Source organism: Misgurnus anguillicaudatus, chromosome 2, assembly GCF_027580225.2.
Source record: "Misgurnus anguillicaudatus chromosome 2, ASM2758022v2, whole genome shotgun sequence".
In the NCBI taxonomy this organism is placed as follows: domain Eukaryota; kingdom Metazoa; phylum Chordata; class Actinopteri; order Cypriniformes; family Cobitidae; genus Misgurnus; species Misgurnus anguillicaudatus.
In genome coordinates, this window is record NC_073338.2 from 4207343 (window position 1) to 4223097 (window position 15755).

At 36.0% G+C, this 15755-nt stretch overlaps 2 protein-coding genes across 5 annotated transcripts; both read left to right on the forward strand.

Moving 5' to 3' along the window:
* The first annotated feature begins 428 nt into the window (after window positions 1-428).
* Window positions 429-8420, forward strand: LOC129441512 (uncharacterized). 3 transcript variants are annotated; one of them, XM_055201178.2, is made up of 4 exons: window positions 429-520; window positions 710-876; window positions 3492-3578; window positions 3706-4145. In XM_055201178.2, the coding sequence occupies exons 2-4, from the start codon at window positions 789-791 to the stop codon at window positions 3948-3950; spliced, it is 420 nt and encodes a 139-aa protein (XP_055057153.2). In that variant the 5' UTR covers window positions 429-520; window positions 710-788; the 3' UTR covers window positions 3951-4145. The 3 variants fall into 3 exon arrangements, with proteins under 3 accessions (XP_055057153.2, XP_055057151.2, XP_055057152.2); XM_055201176.2 differs by lacking the exons at window positions 3492-3578; window positions 3706-4145 and adding an exon at window positions 7249-8420; XM_055201177.2 differs by lacking the exons at window positions 3492-3578; window positions 3706-4145 and adding an exon at window positions 7249-8420 and having other exon boundaries at window positions 461-520; window positions 685-876.
* Window positions 8421-10871: 2451 nt separating this feature from the next.
* LOC141367185 (uncharacterized) lies at window positions 10872-15487 on the forward strand. Of its 2 annotated transcripts, XM_073871806.1 has the most exons (3): window positions 10872-10972; window positions 11267-11351; window positions 12155-15478. In XM_073871806.1, exons 2-3 carry the CDS (start codon window positions 11267-11269, stop codon window positions 13684-13686), a joined length of 1617 nt encoding a protein of 538 aa, XP_073727907.1. In that variant the 5' UTR covers window positions 10872-10972; the 3' UTR covers window positions 13687-15478. The 2 variants fall into 2 exon arrangements, with proteins under 2 accessions (XP_073727907.1, XP_073727912.1); XM_073871811.1 differs by lacking the exon at window positions 11267-11351 and having other exon boundaries at window positions 10932-10972; window positions 12155-15487.
* The last annotated feature ends 268 nt before the right edge of the window (window positions 15488-15755 follow it).

Sequence of the window (15755 nt, forward strand, 5' to 3'; positions counted from 1 at the left end):
AATTTTTGTTATTTTATGTTTATTTTTGTTTTGTGTCAAAGCACCTGTAGTCTCTTTGCTGCATTTAAAAGTATTTGAATGCCATTTTGTTGTACGAATGTGTTTGATACTTCAATAAAATAATTTTCATTTAAAAAAAAATTATTTGTTAACATTAGTAAATGCATTAGGTGATGTGAACTAACAATGAGCAACAGTTTATCTGAATTTGTTAATCTTTCTTAATGTCAATACAATAGTATATGTTACTTCACTGTGCACTAGCTAATGTTAACAAATACAACCTGTAAAGTTCTCACACAGACGAGAAGATGGGGGTTTACATACTATTTACTTCTCTGCTTAATTAGAAAACTGTCGTGATGTTTCACAGCCAGTGCAGTAGGTGGCAGTATGCACTCACACACGTTAGTTTGTGTCCTATATTAAAGTGAGAGAAGAAGACGCAGTAGCGCGCTTTGTAAAGTGGCTGAGTGACTGAAGATATTTGTGTTTGAGCGCTTATAACATCGAATTCAAGGTATAGCACGACACAAAGCGATCAGTGAGATTAAAAATGTTGTCTTCCTACACAAACAGAAAAAACTGAAGCAAACTAACGTTATTAATGCTAATGTAAAACTTTATGTAAAGAGCCAATGTTTAGGTTCTCATAAGCGACCCAGTGTTTGTTTTTTCTAACAGCACGTGATTCGGTTTAATTCAACAGATCATATATCAACACACAACAAGAAAATTCACAAACAGGATAAACTTCCAGGTGGAACGACTGACAGCTGCCTTACAAGATGGAGGATTTTAAAGTGGAAAATGAAGAAATGAAAATTACAGAACCATGCGGAATTAAATCGGAAGATAATGATATACAAATACTAGGTTCGTACAGTTTTTATTTTTCGTTTATGGCTGTGAAGGAATATTAAAGAGTTACAGCCTAAGAATTCACAACATTTTATCTACATAAAATACTGAGTCAATATTAAACGACAACACCCTGATAGCACACATACATCTGAGACGTCTATTTGATGTCTGCATTTACATCTGCAAGATTTATTATTTTGATAGTTTGCTCCTCTGCAATACGTCTCTAAGGCGTTTCCTAAAAGATGTCATATAGTCGGTATGTTGCTAAAATTTCCAAAATGGTTAAATGTGAAAACTAGTTGTTCAGATAAAAAGAGCTTGAAAAAAGCTTTTAAATGAGACCAAGATCATGTCTGTGGGTTCAAGAATAACAAAATACTGGCCATTTGAAACTCGAAAATCATCATTTTATTTTGTCCCATGTTTCCATTAAAATTCATGAAAATGTGTGACCGATCATGAAAATTATAAAGTTTTTTGCTATAACTTTTTTAATTTTTGAGATATTGACCTGAATCTTTCAGGATAAGCTGTTTGACATTTCCTATACATATTCTACTTCTGAAAAGTCAGATATATAAAAAACAAACCACTAATTACACCAAATAACACTCTTTATTCAGTCTATATATACAGACATCGACTACATGGCAATGCGGCTGCTTCACATTCTTTGTCCATTTAAGCAGATTTTTGGTGGAGGAAAAACTCCCGTGGTCGTCGTTCAAATTTATACAAATTTTGTTCACTTGTAGTTTAGCAATTAAACTAAATGTCTTTACAATTTCAAGACTGTCTTTACTCAACTTCAGCAAAAACAACGATGATTTTACAAACAACAGACTTTGGCGAGCTCGCGCAGTAGTTAAAGGAACAGTATGTAGGATTGTGGCCAAAACTGGTACTGCAATCTCAAAACGTGTGGCTAAAACTGGTACTGCAATCACACAACTGGTGGCCAATACACAACATGACAACATAAACATCAGTTGAGGGCTGCAACTCCACTTTTTAAATGACAATATCCTGGCCATACCACTGTTGTGAGTGATATAACCAACAGAAGCATTATTTTCCACAACGCCGCGCGCCGCCTGAGGAAATCTTGAGTTTCGTTGAGCGGAACCAAAAAATTAGCCGCGACAGTGGAGTTAGCAACATACCTATATATATATATATATATATATATATATATATATATATATATATATATATAGGCATATTCAAGATGTAGAATTAGTTTTTTAGAATGTATGTAACAGCTCTTTCTAATGGTACGCTCGTACTAGACGCACATGAAGCGTTAAACGCGAGTGATTTATATGTTAAAGCAATGCAAAGACGGCATAAACATCTGAATGACGCGACGCAAATTTTAGCATTTTTGGCGTTGACGCACGTAACTCATCGTTCAGACCACAAGCGGCTTTCTTGCTGTGTGTCGCCCGTCTCTTTCAACCAAGCGTTTCTAAATCTGGTTGTCCTTTAACAAATGAGTACCGTCCACTCCAGTAACTGATGAGAGAAGGTTGACGTGAACTCCACTGCTTCGCTTCCATTGGAAGTCACTCCTGAAAATTGCTCATTTATAAATTTGCATAAAGTTAAACTTTTCTTAACTTTTTCACGTTGCTGGACACGTCCATTCGGTCACCAGCGGACACTTTCGCTCTGTCGCCAGAAGCCGGCAAGCTTCCAAAAATGAATGAGATCACGTCACTCTGCTACTGCTAGTCGCTGATGGTCTGAATGGGGTGTAACGCATTATTTGCGTGAATCGCACGAGTTGAAAAATCTGAACTTTGGCGGATATTCGTGCCGTGTTAACCAGGAGCTTGCTTTAGTATTCACTTCAATGAAACAATGGAGGACTAATTCAGGGGCGGCAGTGGCCTAGTGGTTCATGTAGGTTGTCTACAAATTGGAAGGTTGGTGGTTCAATCCCCGGCTCCACCGGACTAAGTGTTGAGGTGTCCTTGAGCAAGACACCTAACCCCAGCTGCTCCTGACGAGCTGGCTGGCGCCTTGCATGGCTGACACCGCCGTCGGTGTATGAATGTGTGAGTGAATGTGTGAATGTGAGGCTAATTGTAAAGCGCTTTGGATGGCCATAGGTCTGTTAAAACCGCTATATAAATGCAGTCCATTTACCATTTACCATTGCTGCTGTATGTGGACACCGGAGCAGTACAATACATCTTCGTACTTTTAGAAACAGGAATTAAAAGGATTTTGCTTGGAAAAAGTGAGTGAGGAAGTCGGACAATGTGGTAAGTTGTAAAAAACGCTCTTTACTCAATTTAAGCTAGGGCTGCACTATTAATCGCATGCAATAGTCATATAATATATAATATATAGAAAGTAAATACGGCAAGCATGCTCAATTTACATGTATGTGTGTTGTATATGTGTATGTGTATATGTATATGTATGTGCTCGCCGGATTTACTTTCTTGCTGATGAGTTGATGTGTTTAATCAGAGGAAGTTTGCAGAAAGAATTTTGTTGTTTTTTTATAATGAAATGTCAAAATTAATTGAAGTGAAAATTAATTAATTTCTCTCTGACTGGTGTATTGTGCAATTTGCGTAATGTTGTATTAATATCTCATATTTTCATGACAGAGCCGACTGGTTCTTTTGATGGCAGTGAGCCTGCTGCTGCTTCTGCTTTTCCTGCTGTCCTTTCAACATTTGCAGCTCTACCCACAGGTGTGCACAGGCAATAATAATATTTACAGTTAAACAGTCATAGCCTCACACAACACTGACAGTTTGTGAATGAGTTTAATCATTTTCTGCCATCTCATTGTACAAAATGTGTTATTATTTGATACAGCACCAAGAAGAAGAGCGCAGAAAAGGCCAAGGGAGCAGCCATCGGAGTTGGTCCGGCTGCTTCTAGAAGCACTCTGGAACCCTCCAGCGCCGCCTCCACGCTCAAATGAGGAGATCTTCCTCTTGAGTCTGGCCCCTATCCTGCAGATGGTGCCGCCTCAGAGAAAAGAATATGTCAAATTTCAAATTCACAAATTAATTTATGAAAACAGCACAGCTGTGCTTGATTTGGAGCCTAAAGAGTAATTTAAAAAAAGAGGCAGCAATCTCTGCAGGGAATGAACCAGACTTTCTCTCCTTTCTCTTCTGCTTAACTTTGACCCTCACTCTTCCAAACCTTTAATTCCTGCATGTAAATAGTTGTAATTGTTATCTGTATATAGTTTTTATATTTTTTATTAGATTTTTCTGTATAAATAAATGGTTTATACAATGACCAAAGGTTTTTGTTTTGTTACTTTGTGCACAACATAGTAAACCACAATTAAAACACAAAAGTTATGTTAAGACTAGAATAGTTATGGCAAACATTTGTACATTCATTTGAATTATATCCTGTAGCAAATACACTCACAATAGTAGTAAAAAATAGTTATTTGTGATTGGACCCGCGTTGTTGTGTAGTGTATGAGAATGCAGCAATATGACAGTGGGTGCTTCTCAATATGCATCCTTATCTCCTCGCTCCTACATCCTACGAAACCAATGGAGCTCCGCCATCTTGTAGGACATTGCAATTCTTTAATTGCACCGTCAGGAACGAGGATGGCTTTTTTAGTCATTTTTTGAAGAATTTTTTGAGTCATGAGCGAGGATACACAAGTGTATCCTATGTAGAAGTGCTTTATCAACTAAACGTGACGCACGTATAATTCACATCGCCACGTTTTTAAACGCGCATAAAAATGTTAGCATAATCTAGGGCTGGGCAAAAAAATCGATTTTTCGATTAATCGTTCCCCCCCCCCGTGGTTGATTAAAAATCGATTCTCACAGACCACGAATCGATCTTTCCAATTTTATTTCTGCAAACATTGAACCTAAGATTAACGTTAATCTAATTACTAGTCTTTTCCACTAGATGTCACCGTCTTTTTTGCCTTGAGCAATGTTACCAAGGAGAGAGAGGCGAGCCTGTCATTCATTCATTCAGTCTATATTCTAATATATTCTAATATAATATTCTATATAATCTATATTCATTGAGTTGAATTGAGAATTGAGTACAAAAATCGCCTTGAACCGAAAATCGAACCTACAACCGAATCGATTTGATAGCTTGCGAATAGAAATTGAATCGATCTGGAACATCTGAATCGAAACCCAGTCCTAGTATAATCATTAAATTATTGTAAATGTAGACTGTATATTTAATATTCAATATAATCTATATAAATTATCAGTGATATACACACATAATTTTACAGCACTTTTAAGAATGTCTTTATTTTAATGTAGTAAGGCCATGAAATCTAACTCAAGTATGTATTTAACTTTATTTTTCTTATTAAATATTTGATGCTTTTAATGCACTTGATTATTTATATGGAGAATGAACTTTATACGTGAGGAATGAGGATATGCCATTTCACGTAATACTTTGTACTCCATTCCGAAAGGAAACAAGGATGCACAAACAAGAATTGCGAATCACCCAGCCATTCCTTTTGGAGACTTGAGTCCAGTTATCATTTGAAAACAAGAAAACCATAACAATCTAAACTTGATTAAAAATTATTAAAGATTTACTAGAGTAAGGGATGAAAAAAGATAACAATATTTACAAGAGAGGATGAAAAGATGTGATTATTTACAATATATAAAAGAAGTAAATCAAAAGAAAAGGCAAATTCAATGTTATACCTGCACAATTAGTTTAATTAGTACCGGCTCAGTCAGAAGTGCCGCTGAAAGCAGCTGTCATCTAGGTGCAGGTCCTGGAGCAGTTGATGAAACTCATGAAGCTGGGTGCGCCTCTTATGGGCCCATACATAACATCCCGCCGAATCACTATGCTTTTTCAGCCTTTCGTAGCATTCATTAAGGACAAGTTCGGTATTTTACACTTAAAGCCCTGTTTTCAGATTGTTTATGATGAAATAGAACGTTTTTGACTGAAATTTGGATATAAGATGCTGGCCCGAGAGTTTTCGGTTGTTTGTTGTTTCGCCTCCCGCCTCTACAATGGGTGTATAGGTGCACAGGAACAATCCTTCCTAAAACGCATTAAACTTTTGTTTACAAAGACGTGAAACTCACCGAGTGGTCAGGGGTGTTCACTGATATGCTCGCACAAAAATCGCTGCAAAAGATGCTTTCCAACAGCTGTTTTAGGATTCGTTGTAAACTTGTGGACCTATTTTTCCAAACGCCTCACACCCGTACATTCTTCCGCTTAGAGCTTGAATAATAGACACTCCAGCCCAGTTGGTGGCGATAATCCACCTTTGACAATTGCAAGAATACAAACAACATTCCCGGCGCGGAGTAATACCTCACAGCACATCTAATACAAGTCAATGGAGTTGGCAAAAACTACGATAAAACCTGTTGGAAAGCATCGTTTGCAGTGATTTTTGTGTGAGAATATCAGTGAACACCCCTGACCGCTCGGTAAGTTTCACGTCTTTGTAAATGAAAGTTTAATGCATTTTAGGAAGGATTGTTCCTGTGCACCTATGCAGCCACTGTAGAGGTGGGGGCTGATACAACAAACACCTGAAAATTCTCGGGACAGCATCATGTGTCCAAATTTCAGTCAAAATCGTTCTATTTCATCATAAACAATTTGAAAACAGGGCTTTAAGTGTAAAATACCGAACTTGTCCTTTAAGAAGTGTTTAAATTGAGGGGGGGCTGGGGTGGTCCCGGACTTCCTTAAAGCATTGAGGGACCCCCTGTAAACCACAAAAATATAAATTGGTGGGATCCCCAGGTTTTTATTCAAATACTACAAGAATTAAAATTATTGTGCTGTGCTGCCACAACGAACGCAGAACTGCCCTTAATTATTTGTACCAATTTCACAAATAAACAAATCCAAAAGATTTCTGTCTGAAATAAATGAGCTCTCAAGTGCGCCTCACACTGTTTTCTGGAGGATTTGAAAGATTGTTAGATTTAGGATTGAATTAGGGGCGGCTTCTGAAACTATTTCACACTAATTTGAGAAGTAAAAAAAGATTACAAATATGGCCAAAAAATAAATTTCTCTGGCCAAAATATATGCTAAATACATTTTGCAGAAAGTAAAGCTTAATTAAATATATTTCAGTAACATATTTTAAAATGTATTTCAGGGCAACAAATACATAGAAGTTTCAAAAGTATAGTTTTACAGTTGAATATATTCTTTGACATAATTCGGTTAGGCTACCCTTGACGCAGTTCATTAGCACATTTTATTGAAAACGCTGCTGTTTATTGCCAACAATATCCAATGTATTCATTTAAAGCTTAACCAAGGAGAGTGGAAATTAGAAACGGCTAGTTTGTTTTTTAATTTTCACCTTTATCACTTCTGTTTTTATGTGCTCTGTTTTAGATCTGATGGAATTGAAAAGGGAAAGTGAAGAGCAACATCAGTATCAGACACCTGAAGATAAACCTCTTAACTGCTTTCAACCTGGAAACAATATCTCACAAGATATTACAGCTCAAATGCCAGAAGAGGAAAATTCAGTGCCGCAAATGAGTGGAAACCATGTGGCGGTTCACACTAGATCGAACCCTTTCAAATGCCATTGTGGAACGAGTTTCCAATCCTTCGAACTACTTAAAGACCACATGAAGATTCACGTTAATGTAAAGAAGCTTTATAAATGTCCTTTTTGTAAAAAGCAATTCAAATCCTTAAGAGACCTAAGACGCCACGTGAAAATTCACAGTAGCGAAGAGCTTTTCGTGTGCCAGCAATGCGGAAAAACATTCAAAAACCGAGGAACTCTTATAAACCATATGGGAATTCACACTGATGAGAAGCCGTACAAGTGCCAGTACTGTGGACGGGGTTTTAAATACAAAGGATTCCTTGAGAACCACATGAGCATTCACTCCGAAGAAAGGTTTTTCGTATGCATCCATTGTAAAGAGAGTTTCAAAGACGAATCAAGCCTTGTTAACCACATGGAAGTTCACTCCGAAGAAAAGTTTTTCGTCTGCACCCAGTGTGAAAAGAGTTTCAAAGACGAATCAAGCCTTGTCAACCACATGGAAGTTCACACTAGACCGAAGCCTTTCATGTGCCATTGTGGAATGAGTTTCAAATACTCAAAACAACTTAAAAACCACAAGAAGGTTCACATAAATGTAAAGAAGCCTTATGGATGTGAGTTTTGTGAGAAGCAATTCAAATCCTTAAAAGACCTAATAAAACATGTGAGAATGCACAGTAAAAGAAAGCTTTTCATGTGCCAGCAATGCGGAAAAGCTCTCAAGAACCAAGGAAGTCTTATAAACCATATGGGAATTCACACTGAAGAGAAGCCGTACAGGTGCCAGGACTGCGGAAGGGGTTTCAAATATAAAGGTCGTCTCGAGATTCACCTCCATGAAGGGTGTCACTATATGTTTAAGAAGAGCAGGTTTGATTCTCTGGACAAACCTGGGGACAGCTGAATATATGTGCTACTGATTTCATAACCGAAAAAAATTCTAGTGGCTTATAAACTGAAAATAATGTCTCAAAAGATATTACAGCTCAGAGGCAAAAACAAATCTGTGCTTTCTTTATTTCCTTTAGCATTTTCCTTACACCAACCCGAATCAAACACAGCTTAACCAAGTTGTTAGAGTCAGGTGTGTTGAAAAGAAGGGTTTAAAACTAAAATGTCCAGGATCCAGAATCAGGGTTTGAGATCCCTGTTATAGCAGCAGTCATCTAGCATAAATATAACAGGCTTTTAAAGGTGCAGTGTGTAAATTTTAGCGGCATCTAGTGGGGAGGTTGCAAATTGCAACCAACAGCTCAGTTCACACCTCACCCCTTGCTTTTGAAACGCATAGAGAAACTACGGTAGCCGACACAGGACTAACATATCATCATTGGAGACAACTTAGTAAAAGAGTTTGTCCGTTAAGGGCTTCTGTAGAAACATGGCGGCACAAAATGGCGACTTCCATGTAAGGGGACCCTTGGTGTATGTAGATAAAAATGTCTCGTTCTAAGTTAATAAAAACATAACGGTTCATTATGAAAGGTCTTTATACACCCCTGATAATATAAGTTTTGTATATTATTTTGCATTTCTGTCAAGAGATTCTTTTAAAAAATGTCACACTGCACAAATAACCAGATGGATAAGCATTTGGGATAGTCAAATCAAAAAATACTATGATACCTGAAATATCACAGTATGAGTATCACAATAGTTTGCAATGACAGAATAATTTTTGATTAAATATTATGTAGTCAAAATATTAGGTTGCTACAGATAGCAGGGAGACTGGCAAAGCAAAGAGTGATGCTTTTCCCAGAAAGAATGTAACATTTATTTTGGTTAAATAATTTTCAGTTTACGCAAATATATTTTAATGTAATTTGTTATTTTTGATTTTAATACTTTAAGCACAACATTGCGTATTGTTAACAGATTTTGTTTATATTGTGCACTCTTTCTAGTTGTGTATTTGCTGTTTTTATAATCAAAGTTTTCTAAATAAACCTTGATTGTATGTTTGTTTAGATGCATCCTCTTCATGAATATGGTTTTATGATTGTAAAGCTTCTTAAAGAATCTTAAATGAATTCTTTAATTGAAATTAATCATACAATACAATTACAGCATCAAGGGGAATAACTTGACAATCATGATTTTGGTCATAATCGTGCATCCAACTTACATAAATACCTTGATTCTGTAAAATAAGTGGATCTGTGACAATAGTATGCTATCATGAAGAAAGTCCCTGGTTTGAGTTCTGGCTGACGTTGCGTGGAGTTTGCATGATCTTCCTGCTGTGTTGCTGTGGGTACTCCAGTCTCCCCCATAAGCCAAGTAGATATTAAATTACTCTCAGGGTGAGAATAAATGTGTGACCCCAGTACATTTTCTTTGGTATGTATTAGTACATGTTAACGATATGCAAAAGGTACATACACCAAAGTAAACGATGACACATGTTATCGTTTTGTAAATCTCTTTTTTTTTTGACTACAACAAACACACAGATTTTACACAACAGTTTACTTCCTGGGCCTGTTGACGTAGAGCTCGACATTATCATAAGCCTATAAGTTAACTCATTGCATTGTGAGCGAATCTTTCAAACATGGTAATGAGTGTCACATTTCTGGCTGACTGACATCTGAGGTATTCAGGCCAATCACAACGTACAGATTAGCTGGCCAATCAGGGACACAACACGGTATGTGGAAAATATTGTGTTTTTTAACTATAAACCATGCAAACACACAGTATTATACCAAATACACAAAATAGCAATTTTTTTAGCAATGAAATAGGTGCACTTTAATATATTAACTTATTAAATTGTAGTCTGAAATAAAAATAACTGATGAAATTAGTCTGTTTATTCTTTTTGCTGAGATCTTTTTTAAACAAAACAGAATCCTTAACTATTAACAGAAGTGAAGGATACATGTAATACACTGAAAAAATGATTTATTCAATTACTCAGTTTTTTAAGGTAAATGGTTGAAATTAATTTATTTAAGCTACATTTAAACAAAAGTTTTTTGTTTTGTTTTGTTGTTCTAATCTTTTTTGTTTAAATGTAGCTTAAATAAATTGATTGCAACCACTTAACTTAAAAAAAAATGATTAAATTGAATGAATCATTTTTTTTTTCAGTGTAGATGATCTTACCATTACAGTAGGCTATATTTTATATTATCATACATATAATGTATTATATATATTGTACTATTGTGTTTGTATTCAAACTGAGCCTCATTCACTTCCATGTAGCAAAAAAAGACTACTATGAAAGTGAATGGGGCTCATGAACGATTTGGTTACAAATGGTCCTTAACATATCTTTCGTTGTATTCAGCATTTATACAGGTTTGAAACAACATGATGCGAAAATGATGACAGAAATTTTATTTTAGGGTGAACTATCCCTTTAAGAACAGGACTGACAAGGAGAATGTGAGGTATTAGAAACTGCAGGACACAAATATATCCGAAAGATGGCAGTAGTGTAACGTTTCGAATACAAGTGGCCTTTAAACAGCAAAGACTTTTATTTTGCGCTGATTGTGTGACGTCATATTAGTTGGCCCAGGGCGCCTGTGCTTAGGAGAGGTTTGTGTTTTTATTTATTTGACGTTGATCAAACATATAAACAGTTGAGAATAGTTTTTATGTCCTTTCTCTAATACATGACAATTTACATGTAGGACATCGATATTGTTGTGAAATCAATGTAACCGTGTTTGAATGTAATACTGTGATGCTGTTTTCATGCGATGGTAGTTGGTGTAAATGGCCCAACATTTATAATTGATTGTTTTTTTTATTATTTCCGTTATACCAAACGCAACAAAAAAGTGGCAAACAAGAAAACTTCCAAACAACCAACTGAGATCTGTGTTACAGATGGCGGTTATTAAAGAAGAGACTGAGGACATTAAACTTACAGAACCATACCAAATAAAGACTGAAGATGATCAGGAAGAAAAAGGTGTTTTTCATTGTCCCTATAGTTGAGAATCACTGATGTAAACAATCGTTTTTTCTTCGCACGGTCATATTGCATGTTGAGATTAAAGTTATGATAATGCAAGATTTACCTCACAGTGTTTGAAATAGATGATTAAATATAAGGTTAGTGCCACAAGTAAACTAAATGAATAAAATCGCAAGAATAGTAAGTCATAATATTTGTAAAAATAAGTGAATATTAAGAAAACTGTATAGCCTAAATATGATTTCATGTGAATTTTTTAATGTGTGTACCAAATTTGATATCCGCTTCACTGATCTGCTGTTCACATAACTTTATACATATTGTCAAAATTGCGACTTTATTATTAACATTATAGGAGTTTTTTCTCATGCTTTATTCTTGCACTTTTATTTAGTTTTACTAGTTCTTCTGTTCACTAATCTTTTCATTTATTGTTTTCTGGAAATTTTTGGTTGTTCAATGTTGCAGAATTAAATGCGTTTATGTGATACTCTCAGTATTAATATTTTGCACATTCAAATTTCAATCTTTCTGCCATTAGATAGTGCTTGTATTTTGTATACTGTAAAAAATGCAACATTAAATCAACATATATTTTTATGTTACTTGTTAAAATGTAGTTAGACAATTTCAACTTGAAATTATGAGTTATGTCAACGTTTTAAGTCAAAACTTAAAATAGTAGGTTGAATTGACTTGCAAAACCAAGTTGTTTTAACTTCATGCTGCCTTTTTTTGCAATGTATTTACTTTTGTTGATCTTTAACTGATATGTCAATGTTATATGTTGATTTTAGACCTTAAAGTGGACGTTCATAAACTTGCTGATGTGGAGAAACCTGAGGATTCGATAACCGAAGAAAAATCTGTCTTTGGCTCACAGAGTGATAATATCTTGCAAAAAAGTGCTGAAAAAACAGGATCCAAATCCTTCACCTGCCATCAATGTGAAAAAACGTTCATATGTAAAGAGCAACTCAATCGACACATGATAATCCACACAGGAAAGATTCCTTTCACTTGCAAGCTATGTGGTAAGAGTTTCTCGCTCAAAGGAAACCTTAGGAAACACATGCGAGTTCACACCGGTGAGAGGCCTTTCACCTGTCATCAATGTGACAAAAGTTTCATATGTAAAGGGCATCTTAATAGACACATGAGAAGTCATACAGGAGAGAGGCCTTTCTCTTGTGAGCGTTGTGGAAAGAGCTTCACTCAAAACGCAAACCTTAAAAGCCATATGATGACCCACACAGGAGAAAACCAATTCACCTGCCAACAGTGTGGAAGAAGTTTCTCGCTCAAAGGAAACCTAACGAATCACATGCGAATTCACAGCGGAGAGAAACCTTTCACCTGCCATCACTGTGGAAAGAGTTTCACACAAAAAGCAACACTCAATAATCACAGAAGAATTCACACTAGAGAAAACTGTTTTATATGTCATACATGCGGGACAAGTTTCAGAAACATGGAACAGCTTAATAGACACAAAGTAAATCACACCGGAGAGCCTTTCACCTGCACGCTGTGCGGAAAGACTTTTAAGTCAAATCAAATCCTGAAGTGTCACATGATGCTTCACACTGGAGAGAAACCTTTCAAGTGCCCTCGATGTGGAAAAGCTTTCGCAAATAAAGGAAATCTCGAGGTTCACATAAGAAGTCACACTGGAGAGAAGCGTTTTAAATGCCCCGAGTGTGGAAAAACTTTCAGACATAAAAAAAACTTAAAGAGTCACATAAGAGCTCACACTGGAGAGAAGCCTTATGTTTGTCATCATCAGTGCCAGGAGACTTTTGCCCATCTAAGAGACCTGAAGACTCATTTAAAGGTTCGTCATGGAGAAGGATTACAGTGTCCCAAATGTGACAAAAAGTTCATAGACATGAGAATATTCACCAAACATCAGCTGTTTCACATCAACGAACACGAAAAGCCGTTTAATTGTGATCAATGTTCCAAAAGATTTATCTTGCGCTCACACCTAATAAGACACTTTACAAAATTTCATTCAGATGAAGTGAAACCCCACTTGTGTGTTTTGTGTGGAAAGACTTTTAAGTTGGTTAACAATTTGAATTTGCACCAAAAAGTCCACGCCAGGGTCAATTATGTTAAACAACACCGGCGATTATATACCGAAATCAAAACTGACAAGGGTTCAGAATTGGGGTCGGAGGTTCAGAGTCGTCCTGCCTCTGAAATCCTAAAAACACAGGAGAGTGTGCAAACTGGAGAGAAGACATACAGTTGCTCTTCATGTGGGATGAATTTCAGCACATCAATTTTTCTGTTAGCTCATAAAAAAAGACATTGTACAAAATAGTCAAGTCTGTCTTTATTCAACAATGATAATTAAAGGTGCAGTGTGTATTTTTTAAAAGGATCTCTTGACAGAATTGCAAAATAATATACAAAACTATATTATCGGGGTGTATAAAGACCTTTTTTATAATGAACCACTGTGTTTTTATTACCTTAGAATAGGGCTGCACGATTTGGGTAATTTTCCCCATTGCGGTTATTGATGCTAATATTGTGCGATTATACTAAATGGTATCATGAGTCAACTTGATGGGTTTTAAGGAAAATCCACACACAGTTTAGCTAAAATGTGTATTTGTAAAACCAGAAATGTTTTCGTATTGCCACGTGATGTAGCAACTGCTCAGTGTCAGTAATCCTAAATCCAAAATACCGCCATACAACAGACATAGAGTTTTTTTTTAGCTACCAGATCACTGTCAACCTCCTCTGCATCCATCTTCGCTCTGGTATAAGTGATGACGCACACCACACACGTGCATGCCACACGTGCACTGCCTTTTTTATTCGTTTTTCTTTCTTTTTTTAAACAGCAAGGAAAATCATCAAACTGTTATCAGAAAGTTTGTGTTAACAAGTCCACACATTTATTTATTTAATATAATTGCAACATTTTGCTGTCATATAATCGCACAGGCTGACATCGCGATTGCGATGCGATTAATTGTGCAGCACTACCTTAGAATGAGATGTTTTATCTACATACACTGAGGGTCCCATTACATGGAAGTCGCCATTTTGTGCCGCCATGTTTCTACAGAAGCCCTTAATGGACACATTTTTTACTAAGTTGTCTCCGTTGATGACATGTTTTTCTGGTGGCGGCTACCATAGTTTCTCTTATGCGTTTCAAAAGCGAGGGGTGAGAGTGGACTGAGCCGTTGGTTGCAATTCGCAACCTCACCACTAGATGCCGCTAAAATTTACACACTGCACCTTTAAGTGTAGGTCTGAAGAAATCCTGCTGGTAAATACCACACCATCTGAATGTGTTTATTTAGTTTTTGCTTTTGGACAGAAACAAACTTCTATATTCATTAATTCTCTTTGTTGTTGTTTGTTTTTTGTTAAAAGCCCATAAAAACACGAAAACTCGTACTTGGAAATAATATTATCAAGTGACTTTAAGTTTAAAAATGAGTTTACATAGGAACATGGGGAATTGTGAAATAAAGACCTTCTAAATTCATCCCTGTTTGGATCCTAAGGAATAATTGGGGCTAGACTAAATGCTAACACATTCACAACGAGCTGTACAAAGATTAAGTGCACACAATGAAAAACAATTAGGTATGTATTAATTCCTCTAAGTTGACGTAAACAGTAAAATATTGAAAACGGTGGTGTTTTCTTTTAAGCCATTAAGTAAAAATGTAATCTGTGCTTGGGTTGGGTTAATTTTAAATGACATTCAGAGAGTCACCCAGCTAAGGAAATAATAAAGGAGTGCTGGGAATATGGGAAAATAACATCAGAAGTTTCAGTTGGACAGTAAATAAGGATGCTATGAATTTGGGTATTACACAAATTAAAGTTAACCCAACTGTTAGTGTACCTATGTACCTCCATGGTTATTTTCCATGCCTGTGGTTGATCTTTATCTTCATCAATCTAAGATTGAAATATCTAAACCAACTAAAGGGAAGTTTTGTACAACAGTATTTAAATGAGGTTTACTCCTCAATAAACCATGTATACACGGATGGATCTAAGGACCTAATATGAGGACGTACAGCTGCAGCAGTAAATGTTCAAAGTTTTCAAATAAATATTCTAAAAAAGACATTAGCATCAGTTTTCATTACCCAACTAATTGCTATTTTACTAGCCATCCAATGCGTGGAAGAAGCTCAACCAACAAGGATTGTTATTTGATCTGACTCAATTTCACCTTTAAATATTTTAATAAAAGGACAGTCAAGACAAGATATAATCTATAAGATACTTATGTATCTCGATAGAATTCAAAATATGGTCATAGTCTTGAGATTTCTTTGTAGGTGTAGAAGGCAATGAAAAGGTGGACAAATAAACAGGCATTGAAACATGCAGATATTGGCTTTACAATTC

Coding starts and splice junctions, on each gene's coding strand:
- LOC129441512 (XM_055201176.2), top strand. CDS start 789: ATGGAGGATTTTAAAGTGGAAAATGAAGAAATGAAAATTACAGAACCA. Junction 877..7,248: donor TAATGATATACAAATACTAG/GTTCGTACAGTT, acceptor GCTCTGTTTTAG/ATCTGATGGAATTGAAAAGG.
- LOC141367185 (XM_073871806.1), top strand. CDS start 11,267: ATGGCGGTTATTAAAGAAGAGACTGAGGACATTAAACTTACAGAACCA. Junction 11,352..12,154: donor AGATGATCAGGAAGAAAAAG/GTGTTTTTCATT, acceptor TGTTGATTTTAG/ACCTTAAAGTGGACGTTCAT.